At 39.5% G+C, this 17,568-nt stretch overlaps 1 protein-coding gene across 1 annotated transcript in view; it reads right to left on the bottom strand.

The window, feature by feature from the left end:
* Positions 1 to 17,568, bottom strand: part of MYH15 (myosin heavy chain 15) — a 144,754-nt gene that overhangs the window by 70,246 nt on the left and 56,940 nt on the right. The window contains exons 16-22 of the mRNA XM_065913562.1: positions 16,562 to 16,735; positions 15,337 to 15,469; positions 11,679 to 11,746; positions 10,793 to 10,880; positions 7,139 to 7,256; positions 6,080 to 6,203; positions 2,946 to 3,082 (exon numbers count right to left, since the gene is read on the bottom strand). Coding sequence (XP_065769634.1) covers positions 2,946 to 3,082; positions 6,080 to 6,203; positions 7,139 to 7,256; positions 10,793 to 10,880; positions 11,679 to 11,746; positions 15,337 to 15,469; positions 16,562 to 16,735 — 842 coding nt within the window. The remainder of the gene's footprint in view (positions 1 to 2,945; positions 3,083 to 6,079; positions 6,204 to 7,138; positions 7,257 to 10,792; positions 10,881 to 11,678; positions 11,747 to 15,336; positions 15,470 to 16,561; positions 16,736 to 17,568) is intronic.

Genomic DNA, 17,568 nt, shown 5'->3' with positions numbered 1-17,568 from the left:
TGACAGAGATTAAAAGTTATAATCTAGCAAATTGAGATGTTTTAAAAATGTAAAATCTCTTTTTCTAAAGAAATTGATCTAAACTGATCTAAGAACAAAGTCTCAATAGGCCTATAACTATTAAATAAATTAAATCAAATCTGTAAAATCTATCATGAAAGAAATACCAGATCTAGATGGTTTTATAGGTAAATTTTACCAAAAATTCAAAAATAATCAAAATAAATCATGACATGTTTTGGAAAGAGGAAACACAGCCTAACTCTTTTGTGAGATTAAAGTAACTTTGATTAAAAGTCAGATAAAAGCAGGGGAAACGATTATAGGCCAAACTTATTCATGAACATTGATGCAGAAATACTATAATATTATAACCGATCCCACAATGTATGAAAAAGATCATATTTCATAAACACAGTGGGTTTAACACTTTTTAATCTATTAATTTAACACATTTATGGGTTAATGGAGAAAGAGTGAAAGAGTTAGTTGCTCAGTCCTGTCTGACTCTTTGCGACCCCGTGGACTGCAGCCCACCAGGCCCCTCTGTCCTTGGGATTCTCCAGGCAAGAATACTGGAGTGGATTGCCATTCCAGCCTCCAGGGCATCTTCCTGACTCAGGCATCAAACCCATGTCTCTGGTGTCTCCTGTACTGGCAAGCAGGTTGCAGGCTCTTTACCACTAGTGCCTTCTGGAAAGCCCAACCACGTAATTATTTCATAGATGCAAAAAAAGAATTTAATCATTTCTTGGTAAACATGATTAACAAAATAAGATGGCACAAATGTCCTCTATGCCACATTTCATATCTACAAAAAAAAAAAAAAAAAGACTATGGAAAACATGATATTAAGAGGAAAATTATATCTTCCCCCAAAGTCAGAAATATGACTTAGCTTGGCAAAAGTTTTTGAAATTGAAATACCATAAGTTGGTAAGGATATAGAGTCATGGGACTTTCATAAACTTCTGGTAAAGAGTAAAATGAAAAGCATTTTGGCAACATCTCATAAAGCTGGAGCTGTGTATGGCCTAAAACCTAATATTATAATTCAAACCTAGAGAAATGCCACTCAAAGTGTGAGCCTTAGCCAACTGCTACCTACATACTATCAGCCATTGCACCAGCAATTTGAGTAACATTACCTTCAAGAAGGGCTTCCCTTATAGCTCAATTGGGAAAGAATCTACCTGCAATGCAGGAGATCCGGTTTCAATCCCTGGGTTGGGAAGATCCCCTGGAGAAGGAAATGGCAACCCACTCCAGTATTCTTGCCTGGAGAATCTCATGGACAGAGGAGCCTGGTGGGCTACCGTCCATGGGGTCACAAGAATTGGATACAACTTAGCAATTAAACCACCACCACCACCACCACCCTCAAGAAACTCTTGCATAAGTGCAAGAGGAGACATTTACAAAAATATCACTGCAGAATTCTTTGTAATATAAAAAATTATAAATAAGTTTACTTGAGCTGAAGTGGATAAATAAATTGTAGTATATTCATGCAACAGAATACTGTCCAACAGTTAAGATCAATAATCTAGCCATAGATTTATCAATGTCAACTAATTTCAAAACTAGTACTGAGTGTAAAGAACAGATTTTAAGATAATACACACACAGTATTTCCATGGAGACTAAAAACTTGCAGAATCATGTAAGCTTTTAAGGATATCTGCATATCTCTGAAGAACTTGGATCAAGGGAGAAATACACAAGGGACTTCAACTGTGTCTGTTAATTTATTTTTCAAAATATATTGTGAGTAACTACAGAAAAATGTTCCATCTTTTTATGTTTTATATGTGAAACATGAATGAAACAGAGTGACATACACAAATTCAGGATCTGGGGAACTAGGAATAGGACCTGGATCAAGGAAGAAATACATGAAAGGCTTCTACTCTGTCTACTAATTTAATTATTTATTTTTAAGTTGTGAGGAATTGCAGAGAAAATGTTAAGAACTGATATACTTTGATGACAGCTCCATTAGTACACATTATAGTATTTTCTCTATTTTTTTGTGTTTGAAATATTTCATAATTCTTTTAAAGTCATTCTGTGATTTAGACAGGATGGATAATAAATACCTCATTTTAGAGATGAAAGAGATGAACTGAGAAAATTTAGAGTCCCATACAAGTTTACAAAACCTGTCACAGAAGTCATATCTCCTGATCCCTGAACTGTCATAAACTCCCATACCATATTGGATACTATATGAGAGTCATGGAAAACTCCTAGGAGATGTCTCTCTGATATCTCTGATAATGTAATGGTATCTTTCTTCTTTGGGGGAAACAGAAGGAATTAACAACTGTCAAGTAAGCAACTCACACCAAGACCTGTGGACCTACCTACAGTAAAAAGTGAATATGACAACCCCAGAACCCCTTTGTTTGGAGTTTACTTTTCCATCATTCTATTAAAGGATTAACAAAACCTATACTCAGTGTCCAGAGGCGGTGATGAAGGTCCCTAGTGAACCCACCTGAACTGAAGTAAGAGATTATGGTTACATGTCCCCGAGAGTCAGGGATGCCGTACAGTGGTCAGAAAGCCCACCTGCTTCACGGCAAACCTCCCCACAGAGCGGCTGTGAGACGCCTGCCAGCCCGTCGAGGCCTGCTTCTGGTTTGAGTTACGAGTCACACCACTCTCAGAGAGCCAGACTCTGCCAACTACAAAGAATGCCTCCAAAGGGAAGACTGGAAGCAATGCAAGAAGTATCTGAATGATGCTTATTCTTGTTAGGGTAATAAAAGCCATTTGTGCCCTGTTTGATGTTCCATAATTTAAACATTTTCACATTAAGGCCCAGGCTAAGCAAAGGTGGCAGAGCTCTTCACCCTGACTTGTTATAAGGCAGTGAGAAGGCGCCTAGACTGAAGCATACTGCCGCTCTAGCAGGGGGGGTGCAGGGCCAGATATCATACCTCTCTTCCAGGATCCTTTGGAATTTGGTTTGCATCAGTTTTCCCCGTACTCTGGCTTGGAACAATGTGAAGACTTTAGATAATCTCTCATCTCTCATGGCTTCCAGTTTGTCCAGAAAGCCAGTTTTTAAAAGCACCTAAAAGAAACATCAGATGTCAGTTCCAGTCCTACGGGGCATTCAGTAAATGTCTATTGAATGGCCATATGAGCAACTGATGTATTTGATGATCAGTTCTATTTCTTGTTAACTTCTCATAATGCGTAAGACGTAAATTCTAGAAAGTTTGGCTTTATAAACCTAAAAGCTTGCCAAAGCAAAAAAGCTTCATTTAATCCTGTGGTTGCATTAGTTCCTTAAGAACTTAGACTCCCCTTCTCCTGATCTATTGGCCTGTCTAGGTTGTTTAAGGAACTTGGTTTTAATTGTAAGCTCGGCCCAAGCGGGGGTCTGCACACTTTATCTGTAAAGTGCCAGGGAGTGAGAATTTTTAGGCTTTGCAGGCCACACTCAGTCTCTGTAAACTTCTGCTCCCACACCCACCCCCCCCCCTTCTCCTTGCCTCCTCTTCCTCCTCCTCCCCTTCTTTTATTTTTCTTCCTCTTTAAAAATGCCAAATCATTTTCAGCAAGGGGGCCATACAAAAAATAGGCCATTGATATGGCCCTTAGGCCATAGTTTGCTGACCACCGCTCTAGAGAAAGTCACCTTTGTCTTAGAAAATAAAAAATAAAAAAAATACACATAACTTATTTTTTTAAGAATCATTAGTAAGCGTCCGGATGAGGTGAGTGCGGTACTTAAGGCACAAGTTTTAAGGAAGCGCTCGCTTTCAGGGCTGTACAAGTCAGTCCTTACACCCCCCGAGTGAGCGCTGCTTCAGATTGTGTGCTTTAGGAGGCTCTCTCAATTCATGTCGTGTGCTAGGTCACTTCAGTCATGTTGGGTTCTTTGTGACCCTGTGGACTATAATCCACCAGGCTGCTCTGTCCATAGGATTCTCCAGGCAAAAATGTTGGAGTGGGTAGCCGTGCCCTTCTCCAAGGGATTTTCCCGACCCAGGGACCAAACGCAAGTCTTCTGCATTGGCAGGTGGATTCTTTACTACTACTGCTACCTGGGAAGCCCCTCAGCTCATAACAGTCCTAGCCGAGGTAAGCGGTACACAGCAAAAATAACTGAACACACGAGGAAGCAAGGTACCAGGACTGAAAATCCGCAGAAACAGGTACTCAAAATGTGGGAGTTGAGTAACATTTTATAAGCATGTCCAACAGACACGCTTCTGTAAGCTCTTTACCACACACCCTCCAATTCTCCTTTAAATAATCTGGCCCTTATATGGCTTCCCCAGTGGATCACCAGTAAAGGATCTGCCTGCAATGCAGGAGACACCGGAGACTCGGGTTTGATCCCTGGGTCAGAAAGATCCCCAGAAGGAAATGGCAATCCACTCCAGTATTCTTGCCTGGAGAATTCCATGGACAGAGGAGGCTGGCGGGCTACAGTCCATGGGATTGCAAAGAGTCAAACATGACTAAAGCGACTTAACACATGGATATCATTAGAAACAACCTGTTACTGATTGCTAGGTGAAAACCAAATGTGTTAGTCAGAGGTTTCCCAAAATATGTGGATCATGCCAAAATCTTCAAGATGAAGCAGAATTTAGTGAATCACATTTAAGGAAGTTAGCTTTGGACTAACTTTTTGGATAGTAGGGCTGATCTTACTGTTTTTAGTTACTCTGATGGTCTTTCAAAATTAATTTCCTGAAAGCATATTTATGGATGAATCGATTCACATGCAGACAAGCAGTTATCTCCAGTAAGCTGATTCAACTTTGTCTAGCTCTGATGTGTACACATATTTTTTATCACCCTAAAGTTGATCCATTATTTTATATCTTGGCACAAACTTGCTTAGATAAGTAACTATAAAGGTGTATTAGTAAATATAATCAAGGCCATCATTAAAAAATCTACAAACAATACATGCTGGAAAGGGTATGGAAAAAAGGGAGCCCTCTTTTGAGATGGGGATGCAAATTGATACAGCCACTATGGAGAACAGTATGGAGATTCCTTAAAAAACCAGAAATAAAATTATCATATAGCCCAGCAATCCCACTACTGGGCATATTCCCTGAGAAAACCATAATTGAAAAAGACACATGGATCCCAGTGTTCATCACAGCACTACTTACAATAGGTAGAACATGGAAGCAGCCTAGATGTCTGCTGACAGAGAGATGAATAAAGGAGTTGTACACAAGGGACTATTTATTACTCAGACATAAAAAGGATGTAATTGACTCAGTTCTAATGAGGTATATGAACTTAGAGCCTATTATACAGAGTGAAGTTAAGTCAGAAAGAGAAAGACATATATCGTATATCAATGCATATATGTGGAATCTAGGAAGATGGAAGATATCTGCAGGCAGCAAAGGAGATGCAGACAGAGAAAACATACTTCTGGACGCAGTGGTGGCAAGGAGAGGGTGGGCTGAATTGAGAGAGTCGACTGAAACACATACATGACCACACGTAAAATTAGATAGCCAAGGGAAGCTTGCTATATGACGCAGACAGTCCAAACCCCATGCCCTGTGACAGTCTAGAGGCGCAGGATGGGGTAGGAGGCGGGAGAGAGCTTCAAGGAGGGGACACATACAGGTGTGTTCAGTCACTACGTCGTGTCTGACACTTTGCCACCCCATGGACTTGTAGCACGCCAGGCCTCCTGAGTTTACTCAAATCCATGTCCAGTGAGTGATACGACCTACCATGGAGTGACACCATCTCATGCATATACCTACGGCCAATTCATGTTGATATACGGCAGAAACCAACACAATATTGTAAAGCAATTATCCTCCAATTAAAAATAGATAAATATATAAAACTGATAGAGCAAAAAACTGTAATCAAGGCTAAGTTTCAAAAAGCATTGACTTTCGAATTTTCTCTCTCAACATAGCCAAAGTTTTCACTCTCAGCAGAGTTCTATTTGTATTATTTGTGGTCACAAGAGCTGTAAAAGCCTTGTAATTGCATTTTCATGGGTATTTTAAGATATACAGACTTTCCTCCCACTCTTTTCCAAATGCATTCTTTGTGGTTCTCTGGTTACCTTAGTGATTCCAAAGCGGTACTGGGTATGGTCTATCTCTAAGGAATCAAGTAATTCTTCAGTTCCTTTTCTGCTGCTTGCAAATTTGCTCTTTGGAAAGGCCCTTGGGTTCAGAATGTAGTACCTAATTTAAGTAAAGAATAAATCCTGAGGTCAGGGGTGCAAATAAAGAATAATTTGGACAAGTAAGGCAAAGGGAAGTGTGTGTGTGTGTGTGTGTGTGTATGTATATATATATATATATATAAACTTCCACCTCTCCTATCAATATGTTCAATTTCCACAAAACTCTTGGCAATAATAATGAGGATACAAGCAATAATTCCTTCCTTTGGTATAATAGTTTATACTTTTCATAGTGCTGTCAAGACCACCTCACTTGGTTTTATGCTCAGAGGAAGGAGGGAGAGAGCGGAGTAGGGGTCAGGGGAAAGACAAAGAGAGAGGCTTAAGTGTCTATTGTACAGATAAGGACACTGAGAAGCTGACACATTGAGGAACTTTTCCAGGATTCCCTCGTCCTAATGGTGAGTTGGTGGAGAGCTAGAAATATGCTTCTTAATACTGACACAGGTACTCTTTCTACTTTACAATACTTTGCTCAAATTTGCTTGATGACTTATAATCGGCACTTTTAGAATTCAGGAAATAGAAAGCAAAAACACCTCTCTCGCCTCCTGCCGCACACCCTGCTGGCTCTCTGCCTTTCACAGGCTCTGCTGGGAAAGAAACAGCCCGCTTGGATGGCAGCTACGATTAAGTACCTACAACATTTCAGAGATTCAATTCGGCCTCCATATCATTCTTCTCTATATATTTCTTCTATATGTGGGTCTATTATCCAGTAATAGAGATTTAAGGATATTACAGCTACATGGATGTTGGATTTAAGGGGAAATAATAATGGAACTCTGTCATCATATATCTCACCACCACCAAAACACATCGATCTGTAGTCTGGAGGATATCCGCCAAACAAACAATGCATGTCTAAGCACTCAGAAAGGGAAGGGGGGAAGAAATGCTCCAGGCTTCTTGAATCCCAGGATGTATGTTTACCTTTGCTTAAAATCAGCATACAGCAGGCGGTGTGGAAAACCTTCACGGCATATTGTGATCGCTTCTAAGACACCATTACAGCGCAGCTGCTGCAGAACCAAATAAGGGTCCATTACACCTGAAGAAAGAGGTTCACCATGAGTCCGTGTCTAAAATGATGATTACCCGAGATTTTGTCCTAGCTGCTGCATCTTCGGTTAAAAGAGTCTGAATCTGGTGTTCTCTACATGATAGTTAAAAGGCTTCATCAAGTCTCAGCCTGATGGCTCTCAAAGTCCCAACCTATAATGTAGGAGTCTCCAAGTAGGATTTACGTGGGATGAATCCTTTAGTTCATAGTTAGCCAAGATTGTATAAGCAAATACTCCTAGAAGGTGGAAAAATACAATTTTCTCCTAATGTAAATGGCTGGTATGACATCCATCTGCCAGTCAAAAACCAACTAGAATGGGGATAAAACACCAAAGAGGACCGGCACGTCCAAGTAGGAAGGGGAAGGGGTTACAAGAAGGGAGGATACAAACAAAGGGGAAGGTAAGCACAGCCACGAAATCCCGTTTACCATTTGAATTTGGGAAGAACTGGCCACACCCAGCCTGCACTCTCTTCTGGTGATCTTGAGAAAACCTACGTTGTGTTCTAAAGTATAAGCCTTCTCCTAGTGCCCCTTTGTTCCTGAGATGAAGCCCACGAGAGCTGCAGCTGCAGTTTCTGATAGAAGCCTTTGAAAAGCCAGCCAATAGGCTGTTGTATCTGGCCCTCAGTTAAGCATCTGGAAGAAGCCAAATGGCACTCTCCTAACAAAGACCTGCTAGAGTGTTATAAGGAAAATGGGAATGAGATGAGGTTCTGCTTCTGCCCAGGGTCACAGAAATAAACAGTAAGACATACATCCATAGTCCTGTACTCCCATCCCTGTCACAGACAAACAGATCATCTGTGAGAAGGAGTGGAAGCCGAGTTCTGTGACACAATAGCATCAAGCATGCTTATTCCCTTTAAGGACACATGAAGAACTGTTCGGATTAGATCATGAAGCTTTTCTTATGACTTTGTCTTAAGAAAAAAAAAAAAAAACCCTGCTGAAATCAGAGCTGGCTCGATGGGAGGCAACTCTAATAGGTAACAGAATTGCTTCAAAATAGAGGCAGCTAATTAGATTCCTTGCTAGATGGAAGCAGTGTCCCGAGATGCATTCAGAAACCCAGCTGATGAGAAACAAGGCAAAAAACATACAGCGTGAGTGAACATGAAGTGTTTGCATTGCAAAAACTCAAACCGCATCATCACTGTTTAGCATCACACTTTCCCCAAATAGGTCACAGACTGTCAAGATTGGGGTCTCAATTACAGGATGTTAATAAAAATGCAAGGTTTTACAGAACCTCAGAAATCAGGATCGGCACCATCTGGCTACCTAATCCAAGGACGATCAGCGCTCTTACTGAAGACAGTAAGTGCTGGTCACATACACAGCTTCGAGGCTGACAGCCTCCGACCAAGCTCCATAAAAGCCAGTAATTCAAAAGAGAAGGTTGGGGATCTTCAAATCCAAGAAGTAAGGAAAGCAATCCCTATAATTAACATCTGTAAAAACTTTGCTTTGTTAATGAAAACATAAATAACCCACCACCACCTACCTGTCTCATCACCCCACCCCAGCACTATCCATTCATTAAAAGGTATCCACTACAAAAGCAAAGAAATGGAAACAGCTAAGAGTCCACTGAGGGGTGAACAGCTAAAAAAGACGTGGTATACGTGTATGATGGAGTATTATTCAGCCATATAAAAAGGAAGATGTCCTGCCATGCATGAAAACATAAAAGGACCTAGAGGTCATTATGCTAAACAAAATAAGCCAGACAGAGAAAGACAAATGCCATAGGATCTCATTTAGGATTCTAGATATTTTCATCCTAAAATGTCTTCACCGAAAGCATTCTTGCCACTGGTGTTTTCATTGCATAGCTAATTGGGCATGCAGCAATTTTGCCATAAAAGATAAAGTAACTGGCTTCAACTGGCTGACAGTTTGGTTTCATTTCTCATTGACACAGTACTCTCATTCTCACATTACATGAATCTGAAAGGGGCCGAGGGCCTCCACAGTGCAGAGTTGAACCCACATTTTCCATAGAACTTGGAACATCTACCAACAGACATGTGACAATATGCCAAGAACAAATAGTAGTGTGGAAAGCTTTCACATCATGACACAAAGCTGAGTTACAAATATCTATTTTAGTACTTGTATTTAGTGACACCTCTCTCACTGAGGGAAGAACCTTTTGCAAAAAAGAAAAAGTGTAGTGCAGAACAAAAAGATGGATCAAAAGCCAAGAGTAATATTTAATGAACTATGAACAAAGACGTGGAAGACAAATTGTCAGGTTCAACCCACAAAGTAAAATCAGTTGTGTGTGCAGTATTGCCATGAATCTATACACATTTTAGGTACATTCAAATATTCCATATTTCACAATAAAATGTTTTTAATTTTCTTATTCATTTTTCATGTTTAATTATATTCTTTTAACGTCCCTCTTTTATTTTTTTTGTTGTTTTATCTTTTATGACAAAATTGCTTGACGGCTAATTAGTTCTGTGGGTGAAAGTTTGCTGCAAAAGTGCCTGGGCAAAGATGTTAATAACAAAGAAGCTTATGGTGAAAATGTCACTCGCTTATACATGGAATCTTTAAAAAACAAACAAACAAATGCATAAAAAAATAGATTCAATTTTGGGGTTACCGGAAGTGGGGTAGGGGAGGGGAAATTGGATGAAAGGTCATCAAAAGGTGTGAGCTTCCATTTTTAAGATAAGTAAGTCTTAGGGGTGTAATGTGCACCATGATCCCTATAGTTACCACTGCAGTACGGTACACTGAAAATTGTTAAGAGAGTAAATCCTAAGAGTTCTCATCACAAGGAAATGTTTTTCTCCTTGTTTTGAATCTATAAGAGATGACGGATGTTAAACCTATAATCATTTCATAATGTATACAAGGCAAACCATTATGCTGTATACTTTAAATTTATAAGTGCTGTGTGTTAATTATATCTCAATAAAAGAGAAGAAAAAAATAAAACATTTTTTAAAAGTATCTACTGCCCAGAAGTACATAACTAAAGAGATGGGTACTATTAAGGAGAGGGAAGCTATTAGTATGATGAAGCAAGACTAGAGGGAGTTCTTAACAATTAGAAATGGATTTAGAATCTCTCTTTATGGTCAATTTAGATAATTTAGACCAAATGATTTTCTTTTTGCTGAAATATCCACCTTAATCCCCCAACTGATTATTCAATCCTTTTTTTTTTTTTTTCATACTTTGCCCTTGTAGACAATGGCATAGAAGCTCATTCACATTTTAGCATGAAATTCGAGGAGGAATTTAAATGATAATATCAAGTATTCTAATGTTACCCAATTGAGTCTGCTTTGTGAAATCCTTCTGCATGTCCACCTGAATCTTAATTCAAAGGCAATCTTGAGGAAGTTTTGAAAAACTCACTTTTAATGTATTGTAGTTTTTCTTTATGAAAATCTACCCTTATATAAAAGAGACTGGTGAATGCTTCTTTAAAAGACATTCAACAAAGCTTAAATCAAAAGAGTTTCCTAGTGTGGATTACAAAGAAATCTACTTACCTGGTGTTTTGTTCACATTGGGATTTATGCATCTCACAAAATGAGGTGCAGTTGATTTCAGGTTACTCATTAATTTATTTAGGTTTTCCTAAAATGGAGAACATAGGCAACACAAAATCACTTAGAAATCACTAAAGAGACCAATCCACCTCACAGAGCCTCCATGATGATCAACCTAGTCTTAAAGCCAGATACAAACCAACAATGAAATAATGAATTCAACATTTTTCCCTGCTTACCAAAATACATTATTTTCTTCCTATGACAAGTCAATATTTATCTAACTGTTCTGTTGTGAATCATATCTACCTGTTTTAAATTTGATAGCAATAATTTATGGAAGGGCAATAAAATAACTTGAAGAAAGAAATTGTTTCTCAAGTATTCTGTCTGGAAAAATTTTATCTTCATCTGAAAGCAGAATCTGAGATGGAGCTTCTGGTTCAAGAGATTTATCTGGAGAAGGAGGGAAGCCAAGCAGGGCAGGAGGAGAAAAAACCAATGGCATGGACACAGTTTAGTCTGAGTCCTGCAAAAGCTCTGCGCACAAATGCACCAATTATATTACAGTTGGTATCTCCCTGAGGCAAGGGAGGGACCAAAGTCTGGAGGGGCAGGGAAGGAGATAGCTTCCCAGCAACTGTGAGTTGTTATGAGCCTATACTTTCATCAGTGGTAAGATGAGCACCAGGCTGATAAACGAGATCTAAGTAGGAGAAAAACATTGTTCACTAAAATCCATAAATACCAAGATAATATTCCACTTTTCCAACTTGCTTAACTTCAGATACTTTATCCTTATATGAAGATGTAAAATTACAAATAAGTAATAACATATGCAGGTTGTGAAGTAGCTAAAATATGAATAGATACAATTAAAAATTACTTTATGCAGAGATGCAACCATTTGGAATGAAGCTCCTTTCTTGCGTTTCTTCTCCCCAAACTGTAGAGCTAAAAAAAAAAAAGAAAAAAAGTACAGAAAGGCTCCTTTTTGTCACATTATCAAACCCTGGTGATAAAAGCATAAATGTGTCAAAGTTCTAGAAGCAATAAGGCAATGTCTACAAAGCTTTAAAAATATTTATGTCTTAACCCAAAGTCTATTTCTGGTGCTTTTTCTCAAAGAAATAGCAGGCAACTGTGCAAAGATACTCACTGAAACATTATTTAGTCATTACAAAAAAATTAAGCAAAAATTTAAATGTCAACAATAGGAGATTGGTTAGTTAAAGTATAAAAAAAGAGTATGTATACGATGAAACACATCACCTTTTAAAATGATGATGCAGATCCTTATTACTGACCTGGAAAGATTTCTAGGATTTATTTTGAGAGGGAAAAATTAGGTAACAAAATATCTGTATATTATGATCTTAAGTGTGTATATATATATATAAATATATATATATAAGTGTAGTTGTATTATGGCTGACTATATACATAATAAATGCTGGGTACAGTGTATACTAAACTGTTAGCCATTGTTATGTCTATGACATTATAGGTAGTCTTTATTTTCCTCTTTTTAGTTTCTCCATATTGTCTTTGGGGCAACACTCATGCATTATTTTTGTAATTTGTAAAAAACAATCCATTCCCATTTTCTTGAGGCTAACAAATCTATGCTAAGCCAAACTGTTTTACAAACATTTGTGTAGTGCTAATTCATTAAGATGTACAAAACCCATAGGCAATCTGGAAAAAATAGGCCAACTAACAACATAAAAAACTGAAAAAATACTCTCTAGCTGGAGCAGCAGCTGAGGCAGGGATCATAGTTTAATCACTGATGTCCTCTTGACATGTTCCACGCCCTCTAAGGGAATCACTTGACTTCTTCATACTTTCACTTTTTACCCAGGGAAAGGGAACGCTGCTGCCTCCCATTTATTGTTTTAAAGAATTGTAGCTGATTTACAGTACCTGGATTCTCTAGAAGAATGTATGGTTATTATGAGTAATTCAGTGTTTGGATGAGTCAGAAACTTGGAGGCAAGTGTTTTCCAGGGGTCTTAAAAGAATTATGAAAAAGGATATTCTGGACAATTCTTCTCTTCTAGTTCAAAAGAACACAGCACACCCTGAAGAGTGCGAAGATAATTTCCTCTCTCAAACCACTCTCTGATTTCTTATGATCAGAGAATTACTCATCTGCGAGCCATATATTTACATGGTCACTATTTATCAAACTTCTCAGAGGTACTTTAGAAGCTATTAGAATCAGGCAAATGCACTGCCTGCAGATTTTCAGGGTCCAAATACAGTAGCTGCCATTTCTCAATCTCCTCTTGAGGCGGACCCACGGGATTTCAGACATGCTCCTAAATTATGTCATCATGTGCTTTCAGAGCCGGGAAGTGCTAAATTTCTCCGTTCCCTGACCAAATTGATCAGGAGTCCCAAACAGGGGACACCTACGGAAGCTGGAAGTAAGACAAGAGGAGGGTGAGAACATCAGAAAGTGAGAGGACACACCACGCTTTAAGAACACGTGGCCACGCTGCCGCAAGGGCATTTGAAACCAGGTTGGCCAGATTTTATTGTTGTAGATATTCAGTTATGCAGTTGTGTATGACTCTTTGCGACCCCATGGACTGCACCACACCAGGCTTCCCTGTCCTTCGCCATCTCCCGGAGCTTGCAGAAACTCATGCCCATCGAGTTGGTGATACCATCCAATCACCTTGTCCTCTGTTGTCCCCTTCTCCTCCTGCCTTCAATCTTTCCCAGCATCAGGGTCTTTTATAATTGGTCAACTCTTCGCATCAGGTGGCCAAAGTATTAGAGCTTCAGCTTCAGCATCAGTCCTTCTAATGAATATTCAGGGTTGATTTCCTTTAGGATTGACTGGTTTGATCTCCTTGCAGCCCAAGCGACTCTCAAGAATCTTCAACATCACAGCTCAAAAGCATCAATTCTTTTTTCACAAGGGCATCTAAAACAAGGTTGGCCAGATGTTTTGTTTTCCCATAATTTCCATTTTTCAAAAGAAAAAGGAAATACAAGTGCGTACATCTGATTTTTTAAACCAGTGTAGACCAACCATGTTTGAATTCTAGGTTCTGCTCAGGGGCTGCCAGTTTGGACTTCTGCTATGAACCATGGTGCGCTTCCCCCTGCAGTAGGCAGTAGTCCAGATGTGAGGCTGATGGCAGCAACCTGGCCTTTGTGTCCTCAAAGGCTTCGTCTCACACTGCAGAAGTCTAAATCGGATCTTGAATCCAGCGAGTCTGTCCATCTCTCTGCTTTGTTTGTTTCCAGAAGACAGTGAGAGTGAAATAGGCAGGAGGCTAGTAAGCACAAGTTCTATTTCCACCTCAGCTTTGCCATCTAGTCGTGTTAAATCAAGGAGCAAGCAGGCGTCAGACTGAGCTGCTCCAATGCTGTGGCAGCCTGTGCAAGCAAACCAAACTCTATGCCTGTGAAAGTCTCAAGGTTACAGAATTGAAGCTAAGGACAGCCAATCACAAACAGCCACGTGGGCTTTAGATGCAGCTAATCACTAGTATCCTCCATTCACTCCACCTTTTCTCTGTAAAAGTCTCTCGTTGAGCTCCTGTGGGTGGAATGCCCTTAAGCCATTCTGGTTTGGTGCTGCCCAATTCAAGTTGCTTTTTGCTCAAATAAATTCTTAAAAATTTTTAATATGCCTGGGTTTATCTTTCAAAGGTAGATTTGTGAAATCTGGAGATGCTATTTAATTCTTCTGTATTTGCTCCTGTAAGATAGGGAGAGATTTCCTGGAAAGAGTCATGACCAGGATTGAGTAAGATAATGTATCTAGAAGTGTTTGGAAACTGCTGCTGTTGTTTGTTGTTTAATCAGTAAGTCCTGTCAAATTCTTTTGCAACCCCATGAGCAGCAATCTGCCAGGCTCCTCCACCCATAGGATTTTCCAGGCAAGAATACTAGAGTGGGTTGCCATTTCCTTCTTCAAGGGATCGTCCCAACCCAGGGATCGAACCCACGTCTCCTGCATTGGCATGCATATCCTTTACCACTAAGCTACTTGGGAAGCCTTACTTTGTAAATTACAAACTACTAAACAAGATTAGTTATTAGCTGGTCAGCAAGTATTTATGGAGTGCCTGCTAAACAGGCATATGTTACATGCTTGAGACCACACTTGAACAAGTGAGACATAATCTCTGCCCCCATGAAGCCCATAAAAATCCCATTACTACAATATAAAGGCACTATGAAGGAGAATTCCAAGATATTTGGGGCATGTGTATTAAAGGAGCTTGTTATTTCCCCAAAATCATTCATCAAAACATGGTTTGCTGCTCTCTCTTTGCAACTTGGTTGAATAGAGGATAAAAACCGGCTGGAGCAGGCTCCTTGAAATCTATCTACCCTGGAGCACTGTTTCCCTGAAGAACCGCCAGCCTGAGGACAGAAAGGCTAGTAAGAGGGGATGACTCAGGCCCCGGGGAGCAGACACACGTCTCTCAGGAAAGAAGCCAGGATTTTTGTACGCGCTGAGGCAGACGTGGGCTCCATTCTAAGGCTGAAAAATTGAGGAAGATTGTTTGACTCACCAGTGTTGGTACTGATGTAATTTTCAAAAAGGTTTGCCAGGAGTCTGTTGGACGACTTCTGAAATATAGCCACCACTGTTTCATTAAGAAAGTCTTTGTTCTTTTCAAGCCAGCCACTGATGTTATAAGGCACCTTTGGAAAGGCATGTAGTTCAGGTAACAAAAAAGGAGAATGCATAAGTTCCTTAGCAAATTACATAATTCTTTTAAAAAAATCATACATCGTGTATGTCATTTGAATTTAAATCAGTTTAATGTAACAGTACTGAATAAACACTCCAGAAACCTATGTGCAACCGAAAGAGCGTCTCAGGCTTTACCATTTGCACTGTGGAAGGAAAGGAAGAGAAAGGGAGGGAGGGAGAGGGAAGAAGCAGGGAGGGAGAGGAACACTAAGCCAGAGCGGGTGGAAGGAATAGATGGCGTCTCCAGGACAATTCACACCAGCCCTCCTTGATACAGGCGAAAATGGATGGAATAAAACAACTGCCTCTGATGCAAGGTGAGCCCTCCACAAACGTTATAGCATTTCACTGTAAATATTATTATAATTAATATTCAAGGATATCAAAGAAGAGAGTTACAAACATATCTAGGTAAAATTGGCAGGTCATATTTAGGTTGGGTATTATTTTATCCTTTATCAGTTCTCTTTGTTCCACCCAGAATCACTGCCCAGAATCATAAAAGCGGAATGAAAAGGCACGTGCACACACACGTATGTGAACACACACACACACACCCATACCCCCAGGGGGGAAATGAGGTGAGGGAGTGAGGGGCATTAGGAATCTTTGTTGGTCATAGTTTAGAGACCATTACCTCATAGTGACTCTTTATGAGAGAATGAAAAAAAAAAAAACTTCAGTAAAAAGATCAGTTGAAATCACTCATTCACACAATGTGCAGTTGAAAGAAAGGATGAATAAGGAAAAGCCCATGCCTTTGATGGTCTCCGAGACTTTCTGAAATGGTCTTACTTTGAATTGGGTGAGAGTCTATTTTTGAAATTTTTGACCTCTGTTATTATAGTATGGTATTTCATCTCCTAGGTACTAAAAGTCTATACCAACTTTTTTGGGGAACTGAGATTTATTTTGTTTGTCTCTTCATTTAACTTAAACTTTATTGATATATTTACTTATATTTTATCTAAAGATTTGGGCTGAGTACATTTGAAATAGAGGCAAGATAATTCAGGACTGAGGGTCTAGAAGTAACTTACCACTCCTGCATAATGGACAAGTTCAAAGTGAGCTTCATATTTCTTGTCAGGCTTGGGCTTCTGGAAATGAACCGACTTTCCAAAATGGTTGTCAAAAAGTTTGGTCTTGAAAGTCACATCTGTAGCCTGATGAAACATACATTCTTCTTCGAGGATGGAAAAGATGCCCATTGGCTGCTTGGAGATACAGATGAACAGTAGATGAAAAAACAACAAAAAAAAGATACTAATAAACAGTATTCTCACTAGGGGATGAGTGTAAATTCTTTCTCACAAACCTAATTAGTTGACAAGGGATCTTCACTACATTTAACTAGACCATCATCCACTCAACAAACATTTATTAAATACCTACTAAGCACTAGACATCTGCCGGAGCTGTCAATGAAGTCACAAGCCACGTACACAGAGTATCTGTCCTCGGGGTGCTTACCTTTCAGTGGAGCTGACCGACAATAGACAGATAAACACTAAATAAATAATTTAGTTTCCTATAAGCACCCTGAAGCAATCATGCAAAGTAAAGAGAGAGAGAACGACAGAGGCTACGTGAGAACTCTCTTAGTAGGAGAGTTCAGTAAAACCTTCTGATCTGAGAAGACATGTATACAAGTACTCTGGGCAGAAGAATGAAGAGTGCAGAGGCCCTGAGGCGGGAGCACTCTTAGCAGGTTTGAGGTCCTGCCAAAGACAAGTGTGGACTGCGCAGAACTGGTCGGAGATAGTACGTGGGAGGAGAGGGACACAGTGCTGGAACCTAGAAGATTTCCAGGCCGTGGTAAGACATTTGGATTTAATTTTAAAATGAGAGGCCTTTGGAGATTTTTTACAATAAAGTGATTATGATTTAATTAACGCTTAAAAAGGATTATTTGTTTTGGTTAGCAAAGAAAAGCCTATTGGCCAATCCTGACTGTCGTCTCTATTGGAAAGCCAGTGAACTAAAAATGGTTTTTACATTTTTAAAGGGTTATTTAAAAAGCAAACAGGAAAGGATAAGTGATAGG

The sequence above is a fragment of the Muntiacus reevesi genome, chromosome 21 (genome assembly GCF_963930625.1).
Source record: "Muntiacus reevesi chromosome 21, mMunRee1.1, whole genome shotgun sequence".
Taxonomy (NCBI): Eukaryota; Metazoa; Chordata; class Mammalia; order Artiodactyla; family Cervidae; genus Muntiacus; species Muntiacus reevesi.
Note: the sequence above shows the minus strand (reverse complement) of the source record. Positions and strands in the feature narration are given on the sequence as shown.